The sequence below is a fragment of the Mastigoproctus giganteus genome, chromosome 8, assembly GCF_048544385.1.
Source record: "Mastigoproctus giganteus isolate SK-2022 chromosome 8, ASM4854438v1, whole genome shotgun sequence".
NCBI classification, from domain to species: Eukaryota; Metazoa; Arthropoda; class Arachnida; order Uropygi; family Thelyphonidae; genus Mastigoproctus; species Mastigoproctus giganteus.
The window spans coordinates 202,174,350-202,201,080 of NC_143582.1; the positions used below are offsets into that span (position 1 = coordinate 202,174,350).

Genomic DNA, 26,731 nt, shown 5'->3' on the forward strand with positions numbered 1-26,731 from the left:
ACACATTAAAAAATAATAATATATCAAATAAAATAATAAGAATGGTAGGTCTTTCTTTGTAAAATCGGTCGCAGTTTATGGTCCAGGGTGAGGAACATTCCTATAGAATTGGAAGGGAACATCTGGTCTACAGATTTTATCCTGTTCCTGGGTGGCTGCATTGTAGTTTGGCTTTATCGACGAGGTCTGCTGGAAGTTGAGTGGTGAAAGACTATCTCAGCTATGCTGGGGACTTCTATCTTTTTGACGATGAGTTTTGAGAGGGTAGATATGTTCATTTTGATTAGTATCCGTTGCCAGGGTACCCAATCTAGGTTTGCTCGAAGGAGGTGGTAAACGTGTTTCCTATGTAGTGGTTTAGCCACCTGAGGATCCAATATTCCACAGTCAGGAATCCTCCTGAGCTCCATACAGGGGAGGCATATAGGGCGCTGGGAGAAACACATCTCACCACACAGCGTGTTACGAGATTAGAACTTCGTATCCTTCCTGTTTAACACGCCACATAGCCCCAAGGGTTTTCTTTCTTGCCTCTGTTAGGTGAGGGGCAAGGTGAGTTTATTATCCCATATCATATCTCGTCTTTGTATTGTTCCATTCTCTGAAGAGGATGCCTATTAAGGACAACACCGATATCAATCTTCAGCCTTTTCATAGTGAATGGCATTTGAGCGATCTTGTTCGGGTTCAGGGCAAGTCCAATGTCGTTTAGGTACGAGGTAAAGTCTTCAAGTTGTCCGGAAGCATCCTTTGCAATTAATTGTGGATTGCGATCCTCACCGGATGAAGTCTGGAGAAGGTAGTATAATGGTGCTGGACTATTTTTTGAAATTCACTCTTGGACCATTGATCGTACATAGATTCCATGAACAGTTCCGTGGCGTCAATATTCTGTACACTATAGAAATGTTCTCCATTTCGTTGTAGAATGACAATTCTATATTTGGGTGAACTAGCTACTATACTAATGGAATGGACACGTATTCCTGCTGTCCTCTGCTACAAGAAATTGGTCGAAAGTGTTGCAGGACGAATAGATGTTGTCATTGGGACTCATTGAAGGCCCACATCTTGGTAATTTGGTCATAAAAAAAAACGTGTCTCTTTAGATGTGGTGTCCGAATACTTTTGGTGTATAATGTACGTTTTGTCTATTTTCTACTGGTCGTACCTAAGGCACCTTCCCAAAGCTTTCTGAGGAATCTTATAAAACACACAGCGCATAGTAAAACATCTATAAACAATAATACGCATTTCTGTAACATTATTATTTATTATTTTTTAGCATTTAAATCGTATTTTGGTATTTAAATAAAACAGAAGCTTCAAAAGCATGCGATTTCTCCGCCAGATGGCAGTGTGCCAAACGTTCGAATTCATTCAAATATTTCGAAGAATTTACGCCTCTTGTTAGCTAATTAAAACTTTTTTTTAAAACCCATTCCAGAAGCGAAATTCGTGCCTTATCTTCTCTTCGATGGTTAAGTTGTTTTAAAAATTGCAACATTGTCTTTGAAGTAGGTAAAATTCTTTTTTATAAAAATATGTGGGCGTTGCCTCATTGGTAATTACGAAGTTTATTCAACAAAGGAGATGAAGGAAATTTTGTTTTACTGGAATTTGCACGCGATATTCAAAAGGTTTAATAAATAAAAAATAATAAACATCTAAAAGTCTTAATAGTATTTGTTATTGTTCAAGTATTTCAATATTGGTAGCTCGAATACATTTAGGAAAATAATTCTATTAGGTATACCTGATAAAAGAACTTAAGCGTCTATGGTTTGTTTAAAAAAAAATACTTGATTAACAATAAGAACTTTTAATAAAAAAAGGAATAAAAATTACCATACTTCATAAAAGAACGAATGCAGCAAAAAATAATAATAATGCGAAGTGAAAAAGTACTCTAATTAGAATACAATGCACGCTTTTGAAAGGAAACGATTATTTGGGTAGTTGTTTATTTATAAGATGTAGAATTCAATTATCTTTTCACATCTGACAGTTTGATACTACAAGAAAAATGGCAGCCATCACGTAATGCAATGTCCATAGATTTTTGTGCACTGGGCCCAAAGAAGCAAAGACGATATCTCCTTATACATAACAACAAACAGTTCTTTTGTAAATGCTACCATTAAGGGCACAGTTATCTAGATTGCTGATCGCTTGGTGTGTATCTACAGAAAAATCGATACAGTGGTCTTACAGCGCAAACTCCCAACCTGCTCCACCTCCCTCTACGAGTGCGTTAGAGCCTCCTCTGCTGGCACGTAACCCCGAGCACATGCTATGTAGAAGCCGTATAGTGAACATGGACTTACTGGCTTAAAGTAAGACACTTGAGAACGATATATGCGAAAGGGGTGACAATCTGGGTTTACTGATTGTCACTAATTGTACCACATTAGGTCTCTCCTCTTATGACGCAGTCCCTGAACATATGTGCCCTTCCGCTCGAGCTTAAAATCATGAGGAGGCGTTCTATTGCTAAGCGTTAAGAAGATACTGCCCCCCGCAGAAGTCGATGTTCTTGGCGATTTGAGTGGAATTGTTGGCTGAACCTCTCCAAACGACAACACGCCTTTTCGAATAGGAAGAATAACCCGTAGGACCGTTTCTTCATGTTATTGGACTGCATTCCCGTTTGGTTCGTCGAAGATGCTTTTAGCGCCGTCGGAAATACACTTCATAAAAGATACTACAAATGGCATCCTGGCCCCCGATCGAAGAACGATTGCTGATTTGAGTAACAAGTTTCAGGAGAGCCGAGAAAAAATCCCCAAGATACAGGTGGTTGAGAAAGATGGATTTTGGTTTGCTCTCAATAACAGCTATCTGCACATCATCCGGGAGTTAGAGAAACAAGGAAAGTGTCCACAGATAAGGGTAGAGGTGGTCCCATTGAGCAAAGTTCCCGAGAGCGTACAGAAAGGGATGGTCGTCGAACTGGACGACAGAACTCGACTGGATGGAGAGACTGGAGCAACTTCGGCAGTATCAATCATTGAGGAAAGAGCTGTTTTGAAAGAAGGAGAACAAGGTACTGTGATAATTTTTCATCTTAACTGATTATTCTGTTCATTTAATTAAAAATAAATTCTGCACATACTTAAAAAGACATATGTTACTGCGTATGCATCGAAGATCTCAAATAGATGTCCTTAACTGCAAAGAAGTTTGCTTATTTGTTTCAGTATTCAAAAAGTAAAGATTTAGAGACCGACTATCCATTAATGTAACTTCATCCACCTAATAATAAGTTAGTAACAGCAACGAACTTTACCGTATGATCATGAATATCAAAATATTAACAGCATTACCTCGACATCTAAAGAATTTATACAATTGCTGAACCACCGCTGCTTTCCTCTTCTGATTCCACTAAACTTGTATCACAAGTCCTAGGGTGTCCAGACGGTGGGATCTGCAGTCTCCAAACAATATGGCAGCTGTTCAAATTGCAAACACTGCCACAGACACTATGGAAGATAAAAGTGAATTGAGCAGCACTTTTGGGATTATATAAACTTGGAATGATGTCTGGAATCAGAAACATGGCGGTTTAAAATAGATTGTGGTCTCTGTTTTTCAAGCTTCTGCTGTTTATTGCTTCGCCAATGTACTACAGTAAACACCACCCCTCTCGGTGTTTGCATCTGTCTAGCATACACTCCTGACATCCTTTTCCAAGAACCACATTATTCATCTACAATAAAACGAACTTTCTGGTAACCTACTTTACTATTTTCGATTCACTGCAACTGGTTTTTCAAGAAAAAAAGTTTTTCTTTTCGCGTTTCTAAAAATAGAGTAAAAAGAATGCAATTTCCTGTTATTCTTTCAAAAAAAAAACATAAGCGTGATGTATGAATGAAGGATGGATGGGTGTGTTTTCGAATCAAACAGTAGTCATCAAAGAATTTGCTGTAACAAATGGGTTTATCGATTTTTGCTTACCAGAACGGACCCACTTATTTCGAAGTAAATAGCTTTCACGATTGATGCAATGTTATGATTGATGTACCAATCATATATTTGTCCAACTATGCGGTTCACTGTAATCTTTCCCCAGTTAAAGCAATATTCTTTATACACTGTAACATTATTTACCGATATGGTATATAAACAAGACGGTATTTCATCTGGGTTATTCATTTCGTTATTAGCGTACAAAAATAGAGAAAATACACTGCGCCAACAATTTATTAGGATACTAAATAGCTTATTTATATAAAATGAAGCGTATTTTATATAAATAAATATATATACACTGTCCACTCAAAAGATTATGACCATCTCCATGTTTTTTAAATCGGCTCTTCCTCTCCGGTTGGTGTCATACGAGTCGCTGTGAGAACCGGTAAATGTGACACTACAGGTTCGTGGCACGCAGTCTTACTTGATCGATATGGGCAACGGACGTGATCTGAGGGACTTCGAAAAAAGCTTGATTGTCGGTTAGGTTGAAGAATGGAAACTGCCAAATCTTGAAAGCTGTTTGCGGAGTATTGTAGTTAAGGTGCTTCAAGAGTGAACGGACAGTGAACAGAACAGTCGCTGGACCAATAGCGGGCTTCAAACTCATCGATGGTCGTGGTGAACACAGGCTGATCTGCCGAGTCGATAGACGAAAAACGGTGGAACGGCTGACTCTAATCATGGGACGATCAGTGGTGTTTCCAAGACACAATCCCCCCCTTCGGAGTAAGCCTGGTTAAGGTATTTACTCATCACCAACAATGCCTAAAGTTTTAAAAATTTATAAACCATTATTCAGTGTCCAGCAGGGCTAGGTTTTTCACGAATTAGTAGTAGCAATAGCAGTCATGGCAAATGATGCAAGAAAGTAAGTTTATATAGCATCAGCTTAAAACAAAAGCTTACACAGTTTACCCATCCGTAGCCTCCAAGAATTTGTCTAGTTCGTCCTTGAATTTATTCAACCCATCCACTTCCACAACAACAGATGAGACGGAAGCCTGTTCCAACAATCAACCATCCGCTGGCTGAAGGCAAACTTTCTTGAATTTATACTCCCTCATGGGGGCTAGCCTCAGCAAGTTAAAGAATGCCATTAACATTCAGCTTACTCAATCCACTCAAAGCTTTGAACACCTCAATCAGATCTCCCCACAGTTGTCTAGTCTTGAGACGCTGAAATTTTCAGAACTGAAGCTTTTCTAGGTAAGAATACCTTTTTGTTCCCTTCACCAGTCTATTTGCTCTTCTCTGCACCTGTTTCAGTAGATCAACATCCTTCTTGAAGTGAGGCCTCCAGACCTTGCGGCCCTTGTACGTCGTCTCATGGATTCCATTTGGTGTCTGAGGGGAGTCGAGCTCCAGATTTGGCTATTCTTTCATCAGGATATTTGTCAGCTACCGTATTGTGTTCAGCAGAAAACTTCGAAGCCGAAATGCTCTAAAACATTATTAATTGGATTCAGATCTGGAGAATTAGGAGGCCACGGTAGATGCTGGAAATCTTGGGAATCCAGTCCGTACCAACAGAACATATTCTGTACCAGTATACCATCTCTAGCCGCTTGAGCAGGGAACAAGAGACAGTCTGGATGCATGGCTTCATGAGGTTTGCGCCACACTATCACTCTATCATTGGTGAAAAAAAAAGTATAAATCGAGACTCGTCAAATCTCATGAATTTTCCACTGTTCCACAGTGCAGTGCACCACTCCAGTCGAATATTTTTTATAGGCACAAGACTGTCCAACGCAGATTGTTCAACCTCCGCCGCAGTATGTTAGAAATGGGTCTTTCTTTGCCTAAAAACTTTTCAGTCATTTGCTGCACACTGGACTTCCTGCAGTCTAGTTCTTGGACTCAGCAATGTTGTGAAAAAAGGACATAAAAATTCCTCGCATCATTGACAGAATTCGAACCTAGGTGTTTTCCACCCGGTGTTGTTGTTGCAGGGTTTTAGGAACATCAGCGCCAAGACCATATTGCTCCGGGTGTATTGTTTGTAAACTGCTTGTGTTCTGTGGTCGATTTTGTATTTTCTGGATGAAAAACCCAGTTTCCTAAAGAAAGAAAAAACCATGCCACATCCGCCTGAAACTGTCTAACTCAACCACGTTGTGAAAAAGGCACATAAAAATTCCTCACGTCATCGATGGGACTCGAACTCAGGTCTTTTCCATCCTCCAGCTGGCGTGGGAAGGACGGTGTTTAGGCTAACAGTATAAAACCCGTTTATACCGTTATTCTGCATTTTTTTATAGCACAGATAAAAGTTTGTCAACGTTTAGAATTCTAGTTGTGCGTAACTCGTAATTGATGATGAGAAATTTTGCTCCAGTAGGAAATATTCATAATAAAGTATTAAGTATGCGTTTGCTATCTAAAACATTGTTCTTTACATTTGTCTTCAAGAAAATTTCCATCAAAACAACAAAAAAGAAACATTGGGTTACCAACATCTAAGATTTTCTCTTTCTAAGAAGTCTTCATCAATAGAGAAATCGTTAAATTTAATCTCCTTTTGCTCAGACAAAGGTTTTCTTCTACGAGTGCTTATTGGTCCTCATAATCCGGATTACAATATATAAGATAGAAATCTTGTTATCCTTGATGCACTCTCATGTTTCAGAACACCAGTTAAATCTTAAATCGTTTAATCTGTCAGTCGGCTTTACATCTTGCGAAAGTTTCCTCTGCTTCGACTTTCTATAGACTATTTTCAACTTTCAGACTAACCGAAAGTTGACCATTCGAGTCCTGAAGCGGCTAAAATTTTCTTTCGTTCAAAATCGATTGTATTCGCTTGTTTTTCCAGCAGTAGCAACGTTGAGGGTTTGTTGACTGGCACGCAAGTTCCAATTACACTCGGGTGGATGTGTGGATCGTTATATCAATAAAAATACTATTTGTTTCTTCTCTGATGTTGGAGACCACTGATATGCGAGTGGTAAACACATCTGATCCGTGGAATTAAATCTATTTTCAGTAGGAGATAGAAAGTTAGAATATAGTATTGAATTCAACAGATAATTAAACGTACGATATACAAACATCAGTTATCACATGGTACGATCACAAATTCCTTGGTATCAGATAAATGTACTTTCTAGGAGTTCTTAGTCGATCCGGTAGTGAGGAAGATAGGTGATCTTTCCTAGTTTCAGAAAATGTTATTGTTGAAGCAATTTAAATAGGAGCCACAATTGAGAAGACGATGGATTGGTGTGTACCAATGAGTGGAAGATGAAAGGAGAATACAGCTCTAAAAGGAAGAATTTGCTGCAGAAAGTCGGTACTCAATACTGCAGGGATTTAAAGCGAATTTTACCTCAGAATAAAAGGTCCAGTGTGCAGCAAAAGACTGAAAATTTCAATTTAGGCAAAGAAAGACCCATTGGTAACTGAACTATGCGGAAGGAACTGAAGAATGTGGAATTTTGCATTCGTGTGTCTATGTGAGAGCCAATTCTTTCTGTAAAAAATCGCGAAGTTCCACTGAAATAGTGCAGCCAACGCCAAGACTGGACTTTGAAACAGTGGAAAAGATTGACGTTTGACCAATCCCGATTTACACTTTTTTTTGCACGAATGGTAGGACAAAAGTGTGGGGTGAACCTCATGCAGCCATACATACAGGCTGTCTCGTGTTCACTATTCAAGCGGCTAGAAGTGATATCATGGTATGGGGTATGTTCCTTTGGTAGGGACTGGGTCTCACAGCATTATAAGGTCTTGTTACCTCCAATAAATATCTTTCTGTCGCATCGAACTGACTTCACTCTGCAAATTACACTTATCACGATTGTGATGGATTCCTTAAAGACGATAGTCGAACTATCCATCGTGCAAAAATTGTCTGAATGGTTCGAGGAACGTTACTAAGTTTGGCCACATCTATCCTGGCCACCTGATTGTCGAGATCGGAATCGAACTCAGATTGTCCGGAAAGGACAGTTCGGTTCGCAGTTCTCTACAGACCACAACACAGCAGCTACAAATATCCAGCTACAACGAAGAATGGTCAGATCTGGAGCTAGACTTCCTCAGACACCTAATGGAATAATGCCACGAAGTGGATGGGCTGTAATTTGAACAAAAAAGTAGTGGGCCCTACTGGATATTGAATAAAAGTCTCTAATTTGTTTGGCTAGATTGTGGGGTTGACAGTGCTCAGAGAAATATTCATGAATTTTGATTTTTGAGGTCATACTGTTTAATAACTGCGAAAGTTGCATTCCATAGGATAATACCATAATAAAATTCTCATCCGAAGAACATAACTACCAATATTTAGTTGCATTTTCTCCATTCGATGGCGCTTCAGACAGCTCTCAATAGCGGTATTTGAATTGTGGCCACACGGTAATTTAGTCTTTCATGGCAGTATAGTGGTTTCGCCACTCGTCACTCCTTTCGAGAAGTTTGGGTTCGAGTCCCGTTGGTGTCTGCATGAATTTCTGAAGCCCTCTTCAATAGAGGATGTTGTGTGCCCCGATGGAAGTGGACTTCAATGGAGGGAACTACAGTATTGTAAAGCCTGTAGTCCCTGTAAAGAACACTTTCCTGTACAGCCAGTTGTCCATACCGGAAGCGAACTTACAGTTCTCAGACTTAAAAAATGCAAATAAATAAATCAATAAATCTTTATTGTGAAGTAAAGTTACAGCGTACAAATACAAAAGGCTACAAAATACCGATTACAAATGGAATCCACCAAGAGCAAGCGTTCCAAATATTTGGAGATGATATCTGGCCTGTGATGAGTTTGGCTGTGAAGACCAGCCTCTTTTCCACGATCAGGAACTTCATCTTCAGGATGGCGAGTGCTTGTGCCATCATGGTGGTTGTGGTAGCGGGAGACAGACGAAGCTTGTTATTGGCCCATTTCAGTAACCAGTATTCAGCGGTGTATATCCTCTTGAGGTTTGTAGGGGCAACAGAGGCCCATATTTCTGCACCATAGAGAATGGCGGGGTAGACGGTGAAGGTGATGAACTTTTTAACAGTGAGAGGATGTCGGACGTGTAGCAGCTGCTGCTGTGAGATCCACCGTAGATGAGAAAATTTGGTACTGATTTTGTCGATCTGGTTGACAAAGGACATCCTTTGATCAAACAGAACGCCAAGGTCTGTGTGCGAGGGTATGTTTGGTATTCTTGCCCCTGCGAGTGACACATTGAGTACTGTTGGCATGGATTTGAGGGAAAATATAACCTGAGCAGACTTCAGTGGGTTCATTTTTAGATTGAAGTTTTCCAGGTACAATTCAAGATTCTTAAGTTGGGAATTCATCCTGTTGCTGAGCTGAACGGGGTTGTCGCCAGAGTTAATTTGAGTCAACAGTTTGAGGTCATCGGCATAACATAGGAGACCATTCATTGAGGCAATAATGGGCACGATGATAGCCGTGAACAGGACACCAGATAGGAAACCCCCCTACAGTACTCCAGCAGTAATGTCGCAGGATAGGGTGTGTTGTTGCCGATGGAGAATAAGTATTCTGTGATAGAGAAGAGATTCCAAAAAAGCACAGCATATCATCTCGAATGTGAAATTTATCCTTAAGTAGGAGGGCAAGGCCGGGATCGACACGGCATCAAAGGCTGCGTTTATGTCGAGATATGTGGTTGCTAGCTCAGCTCTTTGTTCGAATGCTGAGAGGATGCGTTCTGTGGTGGCTGCCAAGTTAGTGATTGATGATTTTCCTGCGACGGCGTAGTGGATTTCAGGTGGTTTTGTCTGGAGGATTTGGTGAGTGATTGTGGGTAGCAAAGCCTTTTCGAGAGTTTTTAACAGACAAGAGGCAACTGATATGGGTCTAAACTGGCTGACGTTTGTGGAAAATTGGTTTTTAGGGGTGGGGTACACTCTGTACTTATTCCATTGGGGTGGAAAATAATGCTCAGAGAGGCATCTGTCGTAGATCGAGAGAAGAGGGTCTATAATGAATGTGCTCAGCATTTGATCATAAATTGCGGAATTCCATCCTCCCCAACAGTGGCTGTTGTGGGAAGGGAATTGATGGCACGTATGAGCTCCTGTTTCGTGATCAGGATGGTCCCTAGGACATCTGAAAGGTTTTCATAGTCAGACTGGACACCTGTAGATGGGACTGTGGTTGTATTTGAAAACCTGGCGGTGTATTTGAGCCATTCTTGAGGATCAAGCATATGATTGAATCCATCATGTGAGGCAGCATAGAATGGCTTTCCTTTCCTCAGAGTGCGGTTAAGATTTACTTGGATTGCAGCAGCTTTCTTCCGATTAAAGTGGGCCCTGGCGGGGAAAAGGCGATTCTATCTTGACTGCCATTCGTTAGCTCCCATTTCTTATGTAGGACTTGTTTCATTTTAAAGCTGTTGTTGAGGTCAGCAATCCACCACGATCTGGAACGGGGAGTCACTGTCCAAGGAATGCAGGATGCTGTTTCTACACAGAGTTGAGGATTAAGGTATTTAGCTGCTGAAACATATTTAACTAATTTGCAAAGTAGAATAGACACAGAAAAAATAATAGATAGATAGACAGATAGAGAAAAGTCGGTTGTTATTGTAGGATTTTAGGCGCATCAGCAACTTTGGCCATATTTCAAGGTATATAGTATGTCTGCAAATTTCGTGCGTTCTGTGGTCGATTTGCTGTTTGTTGGACAAAAAACCCGAGTTTCCGGGAGAAAAAAACCATGCTACCTTCGTCTGAGACCGACAATCACAGCCACGTTGTGAAAAAGCTCATAAAAACTAGTCACCTCATTAGCGGGATTCGAACTCAGGTCTTTTCCACCAGGTGTGAGGTGGAGATAGATTTTTTATTTATTAAGCATGGACAGTAAATACTTTTTAAAGTAAAATAGCTCGCCCTCTAGTGAGTGTTGCTAGTAGGTGATCTGTACTATTAGAGTAAGTGGACCAATGGCTTCCTTGCATAGATTCCGCTTGAGCTGAGCCTTCTCAATGCAGTCCGGTTCGAAATGTTTTCACCTGTGGCCACAGCAACCTCAAGAGATAGTTGATGGCAGGACATCGTCTTGCTGTTAGAACCAGATAGTGGTCTGTTCTGTCTGACTTAGCCCTCGGGCAACCTTGGCCAGCTCTTCTTGTAATGGTTCTTGTCTCCTGAAACTACTTCCATAGTACCGAGACGACACTGCGTGACAATAATCCAACGTGCAAATCTGCAACTACCAGGCTTCAAATCCCCCAACAGCCCGCCACCTGAAAGAATCATCTCATCTAAACAACGATGGCTTGCCATCCCGAGTACTGGAAATGTGGCTGTCCCACTGAGCAAGCCAAAAAATGGGAATGGAGTGATGTGGTCCCAACCCGTGTTTTTGTAGGCATGAATAATTTGCTTAATGTGCGGTTCCGCAAGGTGGTAGATCGATTTCCATTGGCTACTCGGAATTTGCATACCAGGATACTTATTATGTCAAATATTCGTCTTCAGCGACAGTGTTCACAATAATTCATTAAACAAAAATCTTTTAAAAAGAATCCGATAACATTTTATTTATGCATTAATTACAATAACTCCAATAGAACACATCTCTTTGAAACCTTTTAGGGGCTTTTGCCACCTTTTCACACCCACACACTTCTGAATTTTCCTAGAATATTCTATTTAGTTAAACAGAACTTTTTGAGTGCAAAGTCAGTGAATTTTTCGAATTGATCACGCGCAAAAGAAAGACGAAAAGAAAAAGAAAAGGGAGAATTTTAAGCGCGAAGAGAGAAAAAAAGATGTCGAAGTGAATGTAAAAGAAACCTTAAAGAAAATTAAAGTTTTCAAAACCAGCTAAAAGCTATTAGATATTGAAAAAAAGGAGCCCGTGCTCTTTACAAAAAAATACAATACTCGATGTAAAACTACTGAAATGATTCGATTTCTTGTGGCTTACTGGAAAAGAAAACAAAGAAGTAATTAAAGAGATTTATAGCAATCCACTGAAATTAGAATAACAATTCCAGCATAATTAAAGGTTTACGATGCTAAAGGTAACATTTTTTGTTAAATAAATCTCTAAACTGCTGTCGTGTTTGAGAGCAACTTTAAAAATAGCCCGTGGTAGAAATAAAATGAAATCCGAACGATCTGTGGAGATGAACGCTAATTAGATCTTTAATAGGATGGCGAATGAGGACTCGAAGAATTTTTATCGGAAGATCTGAAATGAGAAAAAAACATTTTCAAACTGAGATAAAAATTCTCCTTTAAAACGATATCGCTTTAACGAAGTGAACCTTTTATTGCTATGTGCTGATAGTTAGAAATATGAACTACTTAAATCAGTGGGTATTCGTTCTTCTATCAGATTCTGTAAGTCCAAGTTGGCCAAACAAATAGTTGTAGATGCTGGATAAACATGAGATACGTGGAGTAGTTACCTATGAGATAAATGGCCATCCTTCGTGTTTCATAAAAAATGCTTTTGTTTGAATATTTATCGATAAGCATGACCATAGCTGGCTCAAAGGGTTGGGGCGCCCTCAGCCAACGTTGCTTTGGCACCCATCCTATTTATACGCTCAGTGAGAACTGAATTATGACCACCTACCTATTTCCGTGTTGGGCCACCGTTCCCACCAAAACATTCCACAGGTGTTCAATTGGATTGAAGTCAGGCGAGTTTGGGGGTCAGTCAAGATGGATGATATCTTCGCTGTGTTCCTCGAACCACTCGTGCACAGTGCGGGCCCGATGACATGGCGCATTATCGTCTTGGAAGATCTGTTTCTCTACAGGAAAAAAAATGCAATATGGCAGGGTGTACGTGGTCTCCTAAGAGCTGCCAGTAGACCTCACCAGTTCCACCTCTCTCAAACCCCCTATTGCACATGTGGTTCCCAGGAAACTACAGAGCACATACTACTAGAATGTCCACACTATGCTGATCTTCGGCAACCACTTCAGTAAGCAAATGAAGTTTATTCACTTCAAGAAGCACCCTCTTTGTTAGATTCAAGGGAAAGCTACAATGCTTTCTCACACTATGCCAACAAAGTCTTGAAAAGAAGAAGAAGTCATCTGATGCTGAACAACACCACATAACCCTGAACGAATTCTCCTGGATATTCTGTGTCTTTACGGAGGATATACCTGCCTTCTCCACAAGGATGTGGCAAACACTATCCGAAGATACCCACCTGAACTGGATTACATCTGACAAACTTCGATACCCACATAGATAGCCTTCGCCTTCCATATTAATTGTGCTTACCAACAAGCAGACTCCACTACAAACATTGATCCACAAAGATACTGACCTGAGACTTCACCACCTATGACACCCAGGCTGACTGCTCACTAGACTGGAATTTTGATCCACTTCAGATTACCCGGACCTGTCAACTGCTGACCCCTACCTCCACAGATGGACACTCTGTATGAACTTCTCTCCACTGTTTATCCAGCAATACAGATGGATTGGGATCTTTGCTGGTTCTGATTCTCGGCTCAGAGCGAGAAGACAGACAACCCTCTTAGAGACCAGCTAACCTTGGTTTCCTGAGGTGGGACCCTTCTGCTGACCCCTTCGGGAGTGGGATTAACGGACCACTGTCCAGACTTTATTTCTTTTAATTTCCTTCATTGATCTTGTAACTTCTACTTTTCATGGGAATGTCTCCTTCTTTCTTCCACTACCTTTCTGTCTACTCTCCCCCTTCATTTTACTCTACTCTTCCCTAACTATTTTCTCTTCTGTTCAATGTTTCTTTTGGACTTCTCTAGAATTTTCTGGAAAGTCCGGTGCGAGATCCGTCTTGGATAGTTTCTGGCACGCCTCCACGTGGCTGAGTTTGGGAAGCAGGGGGCAGTCGACTAGGTGTCTGCTGCCTCCTGGCTGCGAAATCGCCAGGTGCCGGCACACAACAAACATAACTCTTCAAATCTACATTACACTTACACAGCCGGCTTTGGAATTTTCCTAGTACAGACGATACAGTGACGTATGGGGAAGCCCTGGAGACCGCAGAAAAGAAAAAGAAACACACACACACACACACACACACACACAAAAAGACCTTGCCAGTGAAATGTTGGTCCATACGCACCAGGGGTCTTAGTTCTTGTCAGCAAAACATGCCCCATAATAACCAACTGCTTTGGACAGTGGGCACCATGCACGATGGATCCATGAATTCATGTTGCTTGCACAACACACGAAGGCGTCTGCCTGCATGTTGCACCAGGTATTTGGACTGATCCGACCAGCACACTCGTTTCCAGTCCTCCAGTATCCAACCGGTATTGCTGACACCACAGCATTCGCCATCGACGATGATCAGCGGTGAGGAGACGGTGTCTCTTGGGTCGTCTGCTGTGGAACATCATACGTCTGACTTACGTAATTGTTATATCTAAAACCTTTTATATCGTGGTGTTCCCCATGGTTCAGTCTTGGGCCCTTTCATATGGAACCTTGTTTTGCAGAATTGGTTAGCTCGCTCTTTTTATAGCTAAAGGACAATAGCCTTTACTGATGATTTAACGATTATAGTGGCTGGGAGGTCGAGGAGTAGTCTTGAACATAATGCTGATATTGTATTGACTGATTTGCATCTCTGGGCACAAAACTATAAGTTAGTTATTAATCAGCATCAAACCAAAATCATGCTGTTTAAAAGAAAATTGAACCCTGGTCGACCTCCACAAATAAATTTCAATGGTATTCAGCTACCAATGGTATCCGAAGCTAAATATCTAGGAATAGTAAGAGATTATAAACTACAGTATTATTTTTTACACATTTGACAGATTTAGGAGATAAAGTGAAAAGGTTTTCGAGTGCTGTTATTTTTGTTTCTAAGTCTGACTGGGGTTTATCCCGAAAGACTCTTTTGTTGTATCACAATGCTCTATTTCTTCTCATGACAGCATATGCAGCAGGTGCTTGGTTTCATCGTGCTGTGTTGGTGAGGTTCCAAGCAAAACTCAATTCTATGCAACGATCAATGCTTCTCAGCATGTTGAGAGTGTGTAGGACAGTACCTACTGCGACTATTCAGGTGTTATCCTGGGCTGTTCCTTTGGACTTTCACCTTACTGAGGCCTTAGGCTTCCCTTCTACTGGAACTGGCCCTCCTTTCCGTGGTGCGGGCGAATATCTGGAAGCAGCCTTCCCAGTGATCGCTGCTTCTAGGTAGCCAAGAGGTCAAAACAACACAACATACATAAAATACACAAATATTACGCTACTACACGTGGGGCCTATTTTACAGAGTCCGTTATTGAATATCCACTTTGGATAATCCTTAACAGTTTTGTCGGTGGGAGATGATTTGACCCGTTGGACACCATACTTTGTACAACTTAACCACAATGGCTCTGAGCAACAGACAAAACCTGCAGTTTCCAAAATGTAAGCACCGTCTGGGCGGGTAGTACAGTGGTATCGTCACCGTCCTCCCCACACCCGGTGGGAAAGGCCGGGTTCGAATCCCTTCGATGACGCGAAAACTTTAGTCGATTTTTTTTTTCATATTTCACCCAGATCTAAATCCTTGGTAGTCGTTGGGTTATGTAACCCATAACTTTTATTTTGCGATTTTCGGATCATGCTTATCCAATACGCGAAGAACACCAATAATAATAATATGGGAGTACCCTTCATTAAACGGTGATTCAAAAAATTTTACAATAAATTTTGGAGATTTTTCTTCCACAGGAAAAGAAATGTCTTCACTACTTCAAAATTTTTAAATACTGGACCATCGCTTGGTATAAAATTAACTGACAAGTTTTGAATGTGTCGATTACTTTTATTTCTTTTAAAGGACAAAATTATCAAAATTACAAGGCTGACAAATAGTATTGAGTGTAACGTCATATCCTGGAGCATGATTAGTAATGTTCCACCACACAACTCAGATTACCCATCCACTGTTCATGGAATTCAGCTTTTTAGTCCACAAGAATGCACTCTGCAGGATGATATAGCGGGTGCACTCAAAATTTGCATCATCAAGACCGCTTATAGATTCACTCACTGCCAAACACTATAAACCTTGATTCAATATTTAGTAGGGCCATCTTCGGCCTGAGTTACAGCCCGTATAAGTCGCGATATGACTTCCATGAGGTGTCTGAGGGAAACTAGCTCCGGATTTCACCATTCTTTCATCAGTATATCTGCCATCTGTTGTATTGTGTTCTGTAGAAAATGCAATTTCCAACATAATCCGCGCATCTTGAACTGGATTCAAATTGGGAGAATTACGAGCAGAGTTTGGAAATTTTGTGAAAGTTCCTTAAACCACTGAGACAATTTTTGCATGTCAGACAATTGTGCTGTCTTGAAAGAATCCATCGCAATCCCACTAAAAATGATGCACTGCAGGTGTAAAGTTGGTTCGATACCACAGAAAGAAATTCATTGGAGTTAACAGGACCTTCTAAAAGCATGACTGGACCAAGTCCGTAGAACATAATCCATACCACGATACCACCTCCAGACACTTAAGTGACAGACACGAGACTGTCTGGATGCATAGCTTCATGAGGTTCACGCCACATTTTCGTCTTACAATTGATGCAAATAAGCGCAAATCGAGACTGGTCAGACCACACGATATTTTCCTCTCTTTCATAATCCAGTCGCGGATATTTTAGCTAGTGAGTTTAGAAGAGAAGGAAGGGAAATATTTGCCCAACGCTCATACTTATTTTCTTATGATCAGCTCTCCTGGTGACCATCATCATCATCAGCCATTTTCAATCCACTGAAGGATGAAGGCCTCTCCAGCAGTTTTCCAGTTCTTCCTGTTCTGTTTTGTGCAATGGCCATCCATTTACTGCCCACAAACTCTTGAATTTCATCTATCCATCTCCGCCGTTGTCCAGGTTTTCTTCTAGTTCCTCTTGGGTACCATTCTGTTATTTTCCTAGCCCATCTGTCGTCATGTCTTCGAGCTATGTGCCCTGCGCAAGTCCATTTCAGTTCTTTAGTTTTGATAAGAATGTCCTTTACTTGAGTTTGCTGCCTGAGTTTTCTCCATGTGTTTCTCTTCTTATCCAACAGTCTAATTCCCAATATAATTCGTTCCATTCTTCGCTGTGTAGTTCTCAGCTTCTTTTCCATTATTTTGGTGAGTGCCCAAGTTTCGCTTCCACGTCATGGTGGGGAGTATACATTGGTTCATTATTTTACGTTTCAGACAAATTGAGATATTGCCCCCTTCTCAGTATGTGACTATATTTCCTGAATGCTATCCATCCAAAATCTATTCTTCTCTTGACTTCCAGTCATTTATCATTATTACAGCTGATGACTTGTCCCAGATAAGTATATGACTCCACGTTTTCAATTACTGCTCCTTCAATCGTTATTTCCCTTTCTGTGGCATACTTGTTCATCATTATTTTTTGTTTTAGCCATGTTGATCTTTAGTCCAAAATCCTTACTAACTGTGCATAACTGATTAAGATTTTCCTCTAATTCTTTGGGATCGTGGCTTATGACCACAATGTCATCTGAAAATCGTAAATGGTTTAGGTACTGTCCATTCACACTGACTCCTATCTACAACCAGTGTAACCTTCTGGAAACTTCTTCAAGGGCAGCATTTAAGAACTTCGGAGATGTTGTGTCTCCTTGTCGAACTCCTTTCTCAATTTTAAATTTTCTCTTGATGACTATACGTCCATAATATGTCCATAAGTTTTTCCATCATTAGAAATGCGAATCCCTTTTACAAAGTCGTATTTGATAGCTCTCGTCTATGATCGATAATGAATGGACACCCTAGAGTGTCTTTACAAATAAAGAAAAATTACAAAATTTAAATATTTAAAAATTATTCTTTTTGATTTTTAAATTTTAATCAGAGCTCTGCGGTATCATTTTCTAATAAGCTTCTGACGATATTCTACACTTTCCCCTTGTTAATTCTCATTAAAATTCCAGTCGACATATTCCTTCGTGTCCTCTCTGATGGATGGTGTCATTACCAAGTAATATCTTCTGTATAACGCCCTGAATTTCAAAGAAACATCCTATTTGTTTTCAAGAAATAAGAAGAAAAAAACCTTCTTTCATAACGGATCCACTCATCACTCTTTTTTTCTTTTGATAATCTTTGGTGCTACTTTTTTTCTGCAAAATTCAAAATTATTACGATGCTCTTAGCACGCAAACCCTTACAGTAACACTCTCTTGGAAATGGGCTTGCGTGTTTTCTTATAATCCTTATTACGTAGTCACACCACCTCCGGGTTAATGTAAAAACCGGTTCTTCCCACAGGAACTGAAAGCGGGATACTTGTAAACAGACAGGGTCATAATCATGATAAAGGAGAATAAGAAAATGCAAAGTGTTTCCCATCTTTTATTTGTTATATTTCAAGAAAAGGAAAACCTTCAAACAGAAGCCAGAGGAAACTTTAAAACATTCAGTGATGTTTTCCACAAAAACAACCAAAATTTACTTTAACATTTTGCATTTATAATTTACTTTTTCAGATGTCCATCTTAGCTCTGTTATCTTCGAATATTTCCATCACACATACAACTATTCAGTGTATATGTACACTGAGTTGGCTTTGAATTAGTAACACCTACCTAATATCTCGTGGGGTCAACTTTTACCCGTAATGCAGTTCATACACTTCTTAGCATAGACTCCACAAGGTGTTGCGGGGTGCCGTCTAGTAGTACTACTCATACGTTGCACAATATCTCCAGTAATGTCCGCACATTATGGTGGATGGTTGTGGCATCGAATGTCCTTTTATAGTAGGTCCCCGATATGCTCAGTTGGTTTGAGATCGGCTGAGCTGGGCAGTCATTGGAGGATGGAGAACTCATTATCATGTTCCTGAAACCAGAAAGCCTGCTGGGCCTTGTGGCATGGCGCGTTGTCTTGTTGATAGAAGCCGGAGTTGTCTGGGTACACTGTCATCATGAAGGGAATGATACAAAGGTTGGCGTTCCCATCAAGCAGTTGATTAACGGTGATCAGAGAACCAGGGCATGTGATGAGAATAGTCCGCAAACTATAATACCACAGCCTCCAAACATCAAAGGTGCATCCGGGTGCCAGGGCCTCATGTTGCTTTTTCCAAATGTAGATACACCCATCAATATGAGAGTTGTAAACGGGATTCATAAGACTAGGCGACAGATTTTCATGCCATGATTTAGATTTGGTGCTGACCTGCTCCATGCAAGACGCAGTTTCTTGTGTCTCGCAGTGACCATGGGTACCCGTGAAGGCACAACTGCCATAGCCGTTACAAGCTAATCTCTGGTGCACAATCCGTGTAGATTGGTCTTGCTGTTCCTATGTTGTACCGGGTTGTTTGTTGGGCCATTGACAAGGCACAGGCAGGTAGACTCTTGATGACATCCTAGAACAAGAGCACTTAACCATGTTGGCTGTTATAGAGATACTGGTACCTGCACGCCTTTACCCCACAATCATTCCACTTTCAAGGTCGAAAAAATCCAGACCCAAGTTTCGTTAACTGGACCAGTATTGTGTCGATTGTCCCAAACTAGTTAAGGGGATATAGAAAACGAGATGTCTCATAGCGAAATGGGAGACCATCAACATCCATTGCATCTGTGCCTGCTCTGATGAACACATCAGTGAACTGGTCACTTCATCATAGTTTAGTGAACACTAACGAATATATTACACGGATATATGAAATTCAGCGTACCCTAGACAGTATACACGGAGCAATATAGTCTTAGTCGTTGATGCTCCTAAAACCCAACTACCACTAGTACTACTATTGTTTAACACACATACATTCGAAAGTAAATAAAGTTTTGATCTCATAACTTGCAGAGTATTATTGTAAAAACTGGATTCCGTTATATATCCTCTGGGGTTCATTGTAATAAGAGCTGTGGACAAATAGCAGGTTTAGATTTCAGCATTTTGATGGACTGTTGTCCCAATAGCTTCGAAACTAAAGTAATGATTCTTAAATATGTATTATGTAGTCATCGATCCACAGGGACAGGAGTTCTTTTTTATACCCCAACTTTTCACTGATTTGATGAAATGTATTCTAAAAGGTTAGAAACCAAAGTTGTTGCTCTAAATGTCTTGAAGGTGTCTTATCGAGATTGAGGGAAATCCCTTCTTAACAAGCTCCCATGTGATTCTGGTCCTCTTTCATCTAAATTTTTCTTGAAAGTACGGTTTACGCTATTCCCTTAGCTGTTTTCATATCTGGGGCAGTTTCCAAAACGTTTTTCTAACAATCTTCTATTCTGTTGAAGAGTATGAAATTTCTACAGATAGTTACACACGCACTGTTTATGCACTCTTTAAACCCACCAAAGTAAATTTTCTTCTTTATTTAAATCCTTTAAACTAGCTCTTGTCTCTCGACCTACAATCCATCCACGGTACTAGAGTACAGAGGATCGATTGGGGATATATCCCAGTGCACAAAGGTCTTCTAGGGTAGCACAGTTTACAGAATCGCTTTCCTCCCCACACCGGGTGGAAAAGACCTGAGTTCGAGTCTCGTCGATGGCGGGAGGAATTTTCATGGCCTTTTTCACAACGTGGCCCAGTTAGTGGGTCCCAGATGAGGACAGTATGGTTTTTTCTCCCAGAAACTCGGAATTTTGTTGCAGCAAACAGAAAATCGACCTTAGAACACATGCAATTTACAGACAGGAGCAACATGGCCTTTTCGCTGATGCTCCTAAAACCCAACAACAGCCAACTAAAGATATTGCTGAAGGTATATCAGGCTTAATGTCTAAGTATGCAGATGATACAAAGGTTAGCTGCGTGGTTAATGTCAGTAATTAGGGTAAAATACTGCAACAGAGTTTAGAAAAATTAGGCCAATGGTCTGAGAAATGGCAGTTGAAATTTAATCTTGACAAGTGAATGGTACTGCATATGATCAGCAAATAATCCCAGTGGAAAATGAAAAAGACCTGGGGGGGATAATTGTGAAGTCAGATATGAAGTTGTCTGAGCATTGCGTTTGCACTGCTCAAGTTGCTACTGCACCTCATTGGGCTTTGTCAATGATATACAGGAATTGTGCCAGCAGGGACATGGAGGTGATTAGCCCATTATATAGGCAGTGGTAAGGATGCACCTTGAGTATTGAATACCAGTCTGGAGGCCACATTTTAGGAAGGATGTAGAGCTGGTGGATCGGATGCAGAGAAGGGCAAGGGCAAGGTGAAGGGAACAAAAGAGTGGTCTTAGGAAGAAAGACTTCAGTTCTGCATATTACAGCGTCTGGTTACTAGGCACCTGCGGGGAGATCTGATTTAGGTGTTTAAAGCTTTGAATGGATTGAGAAAGCTCAGTGCTGATGGCGTTCTTCCTCTTGCTCAGGGTGCACACACATGAGGAGGCATAAATTCAAACTGAGAAAGAATGGTTGCACGATAGACGTGGGGAACTTTGCCTTCAGTTAGTGGGTGGTTGATTGTTGGAACAAAGTTCCATCAGTTGTTGTGGATGTTGTTAGTCTGAATAAATTCAAAGTACAGGACAAAGCATTGGAGGGAATGGACAGGCGATGTGGAAAGAGTTTATTTATTTATTTATTTTTGCTGATGCTTGCTTTCTTGCATTATTTCCCACTATTAATAATACGTTCAACAAATACAAAGTAACAAAATCATATTTGGAATAAACAAGTCATATCTATTCACCAAGAAGGATTTACTGTAAAATACGTCTTCTCTGACAGCTGTTTCTATCGCACTATACTGATGTGTTTCAGGAGTTCTCGATGATAAGAAGATTATATTAGTAGGGTGAAAATAAGGCATCTCTTTCATCGTGGTTACTCGCCCACACAAAAACGTATTGCATGAAATATTTAAGCGCTTTGAAAAGGAGAAGTTGAAGGATGAAAAATGAGAGCTAGATCCGAAAAAAAATAGAATGATAAAGTTAAAAATACTTAGGACCGATGTCGAGTTGGTATGTATAAATACGCTAGGATCAGAATTTGATTCTTAGGAATAAGTTTCGAAAAAATGTGCAAAAAAAAATTGGAAAAAAAGAGGCGTTGGACAAAAAGGATTGAACGGATCAAAGAGCGGTGAAAGTGGAAAAAATGTACTTACTGAATCTATACAAAAGTTAAAAATCGAGACAGAAGTTTGCGCACAGAAAAACATATAAATATGGAATAGCCATTGAACAATCTGATGCTTTCAGAGAACCCGTCCGGATCAAACGGATTGTTGAAAATCCGCAATCTCTTTACAGCTCATCAAATAAGTTTGTTTCGATCTTTGCTCGAGATTCTACACAGCTATGCAAAAATGTAGAAGGCGAGCTGCAGAGTCAATAATAAAATAATTCCGGGTAATTCGTACGCTGAAATAATAAAAACATTTTTTGATTATTATTAGAAACCTTTAGTAATTGGAGATAAGCGATAATTAGACACTTGATTCGTTGTTGTAGTTGGGTTTTAGGAGCATCAACGACTAAGGTTATGTTGCTCCGTGTATATTGTCTGAAAATTGTGTGTTCTGTGGACGATTTTCTGTTTGCTGGAGGAAACACCCGAGTTTCCAGGAGAAAAAAACCATGGTACCCTCGTCTGCGAACGACTAACTTAGCCACATCATGAAAAAGGCCCATAAAAATTCCCCTCGTCATCAACAGGACTCGAACTTAGGTCTTTTCCACCCAGGGTGGGAAGCACGGCTATTCTACCAACTGTGCTACTCTTTTTTGTGCCAATGGTAGGGTGAAAGTGTGGGACAAACCTCATGACAAACCAAATTGTCTCTCCACTATTCAAGTGGCTGGAGGTGGTATCATGGATTTGGTATGTTCTGTTGGTACGGATTGATCTATTCATACCGTTAGAAGGTCGTGCTACCACCCAGAATGTTTTTTGTCGCATAGAACCAACTTCACCCTGCAATGCTTCTTGCAATGGATTCTTTCAAGATGACAACCCAATTATCCTCCCTGCAAAAACTGTATTTAAATAGTTCGAGAAACATTCTCACTATTTCCATCTACCCTGGTCACTTGTTTATCCAGATCTGAATCAAATTTTGAATGTCTTGGAGATGTTGGAAATTTCAGTTCAGCTTCGTAGTTCTCTGCCGACCATAATACAGCAGATGACAAATATCTGATGGAAGAATGGTCAACTATACGGCTGCACCCCCTTGCACACCTAGTGGAATCCATACCATAACGTATGCGGGCTGTAGTTCGGTGAAAAGGTAGCCCTACTAGGTTCTGATTTCTAATTTTTGGCCAAAAATAAAATCGTGTCACCTTTCTAGTGTCCAAGGCTAGCAAGGGGAAACGAAGAGGATCCCTGAAGTCGTCTAGAGTGAATTCACGTTAAATGAAGTGAGAACTTTATTTAATGAAGCCATCCATGTCTAGAGTCAACATACAGAAAATAGACTAATTGAATATAACATAAAGACTGATTATTCGTAATGTTTCTTCACTCCTCCCATTACTGCTAAACTTCTTACGAATAAGGATGACAAACTGGGTCGGTTCGAAGCGCGTGTCACATGACAGTAGGGGCCTCTCGACTTCACACGCAATATCAGATAACGCAGCTGATAGTCTCCAGCTGTTGTAAAACCATTCGAAGCAAATAAAAGAGTAGGAGTAACATTAAAAGAAATGTCAGAGTTAGTATATATAGAGACAGGGAGGCATCGACCATCGATCAAAGTTTTATTTAGAACGCTCGATTTAAGATACAAGGAAATAGAATTGAGGTGAAGGAAAATCGCGAGGATATTTTTGGTTTATTATTGATAATTTGTTTTCGCCAAAAGATCCTTCTATTGTTATTAATCTAATAATTTGAAACTAATGATTTATGTTAGCCCAAAACTCTTGAATTTGAATGTACGCAGTTGTTTTACTCTTCTGTTTGAATCCTTGATTATACGTGGATTCAATGTTATCGTAATACAATGCCTCAAGGTAGAATCCTTGGATAAATGACATCGGCATTGTTTTCTTCTTCGGTTTTAACATTTTTAAGGTAATTCGGGTGAAAGATGGTCCTGCTATTGAAATAAAAGTTTCTTATTTTTGAGCGGGTGGATTTAAATTCTTTGTAGAGTATGTGATGTAGATTTTGTTTTTTGCATAAGAAATTGTTTTATTTTTGCAAACTACAGTGGGAAGTACGTTTGCAGGAGCCATGTAGTGTGTTCTTTCCAGTATGGATTTTCTTACAACTCAGACTTTTCACTCTGCAGATTAGATTGTCTGACTATTGGAGCATAACCCAATTTATAGATACCACACACAAGACGCTTATCACATTGGGGAAAAACTAGAAAACGCAACTCATTTCAAGAGTTATGGCTGGAAGAGAAAAAGGAACGCAATTCCAGTGACAAGTCGAAAGATTCCCAATTTTGAAGTGTGGATTTATTCGAATATCACCCGAAAAATGACTGTGTACAAAAATCATCAACATATAGGATAATTTTACCCACGTATTTTGAAGAACAGCAATTTGTACTAGAGGTAAAATATTTGCAAAATATGGCGATAATTAGCCGAGGCACAACATGAAAAATGACACATTTCTAGCACCCCTCAATACACTTCCTCATCCCAGTTTTGTAGAAGTCCTCTGACTGTCCTTCAAACCACGACTCGGCAGCAGAAATCACTTCACCAGCGGTAAAGTGTCTGCCACGAAGAAATAACTTCAGGGCAGGAAAGAGGAAGAAATCCTATGGTGCAAGGTCGGGGGAATAAGTGGGATGCGTCCATATTTCAAATCCATATTCCTGAGCACACTTCACTGAAGAATGCGCAGGAGAGTTATCATGGAACAGGCGCACAGCTTTTGACAGCTTTCCCAGTCTTTTTTATTTTATAGCAGCACGTAACTTTTATGAGGAGGTTGGAATAATATTTCACTGTTACAGTGCAGCCCTTTTGATGGCAATCTGTTAGTATTAACACCACGCTGATCCACCAAAAAACTGGCAGCATCACCTTTCCAGCAGTTGGTTGTGCCTTTGCCGTTTTTGGGAGGCGGGGATGATTCTACATGTTTCCATGGTTTTGACATTTGTTTAGTTTCGATATCATAGTGATGAATCCAAGTTTCATCCATGGTGAAAAGCAGTGGAAAAACTCCTCTTGCTTTTCCTGGCACATCGAAGACATTTCAGTAAGGGGACAGAAGTCTGGGAACCCATCTAGCAGACACTTTACTCATGCAAGCGTTGATAAATGATGTTCTCCACAGACTCGACACTAATTTGAAGCTCTGCAGTTAGTTCTTTGACGCTAACACGGCGATCTTCCAGTATTAATGCCTCGATGTTTGCAGCACTTTCTTCTGTTACAGAAGTTGCTGGACATCCTGGGATTTCTTCATCATGCACTAAGCTTCTTCTACATTTGAATCGTTTATACAAATGTGCAACAACGCTTGTTTGGATGTTTTCCCTTGCAGAAAGAGGAACCAAATCACTGGAATGTATTCCGCTTTATCCATTGTGACATTTTATTTCATTCAATGCTTCAAATAAAAAAAATTAATTGTCAGATCGAAACCAAAATTTGTGTGGTTGCTCCACAGATTTCAAGGTATCAAACAAAAATAATTTCATCTTTCAATCACACCTACTGGATGAATACAAATCCTTTTTAACCCTCCCAGCCTCGTACACATGACTAAGGAACTGGAGTATACAAGAAAAAAAAATGTAAATGGTGATATATTGAAACGTATGTAAAAAATCTACAATAGATACTCCGAAAATAATCAATAAAACCATATATAAAAGTTACAGGAGGAAAGACATTCCAGCTGGAAATTCCATCCACAGTTTTGCTCATGGCAGTATCCACTTTCCAGTTCGATAAATCCTCCTCTACACGGATGCTGCAACTCGAATCAGTTCCTTAAATGCTGTCCTCTAGATAATTCTCCAGTAGGGAGAGGAATTAGCTAACGTTCTATTAAAACCCAGTCTTGTCATATTACCCTAGTGACTAATACAGTTAGTAGAATTGTCGTCCATCCCACACCGGATGGATAAAGACGTAAGTTCGAGTCCCATGGATGACTTTATGGGCCTTTTTCAAAACTTGGCTGAGTTGTCGATCTCAGGCGAGAATAGCATGTTTTTTCTCCAAGAAACTGTGGTTTTTCATCCAGCAAACAGAAAATGGACCTCAGAACACGCAATTTACAGCCAATATACACGGAAAATATGGCCTTAGTTGCTGATGCTGCTAAAACCCTACTACTACTCCTCTGCACATACCCTTTCTTGAGGGACACGATAACCCTGATTTTTAAGTTTTCTTTGGCATGCATATCGCAGATATTTCTTTACTTGGAATGAAAACTAATTTTTCTCTTTCTCTCTCGGCATTACTTTTTTTTTTAAACATTTTCCCACTCTACAAATTACAAATCCGCCCTACCACGAAATACAGACCCTACATTTGGAGTATTATCCCCTAAAGCGCTCTTAAAAGTCCCTCTATCTGAAAGAGGACAGATAACATAATTGAATATCCTTCTTCTACAAAACACACAATACTCTCTATCATACTGAAGCTCAGTTTCTTTTGCCAGCCTTTTCTTTAGATATTTTCTTGGGCACCGTTTTTCTCAATCAATTCCCCACTCTCTTCGAAAGCAGTTCGAACGTTAAGCATGCTGAAGTCCAGTAATCTTGCCATCTGGGCTTAAGAATAAATGATTGATTAAAAATCAGCTGTGTGGTAAAGAATAGCAGCTAACGTCGGCATTGCCTCCCTATTCTTGG

At 40.2% G+C, this 26,731-nt stretch overlaps 1 protein-coding gene across 1 annotated transcript in view; it reads left to right on the forward strand.

Moving 5' to 3' along the window:
- Window positions 1–2,265: 2,265 nt before the first annotated feature.
- Window positions 2,266–26,731, forward strand: part of LOC150082194 (uncharacterized) — an 84,746-nt gene continuing 60,280 nt past the window's right edge. Inside the window, exon 1 of the mRNA XM_090380038.1 lies at window positions 2,266–3,046. Coding sequence (XP_090236164.1) covers window positions 2,665–3,046 — 382 coding nt within the window. The 5' untranslated portion in view covers window positions 2,266–2,664. The remainder of the gene's footprint in view (window positions 3,047–26,731) is intronic.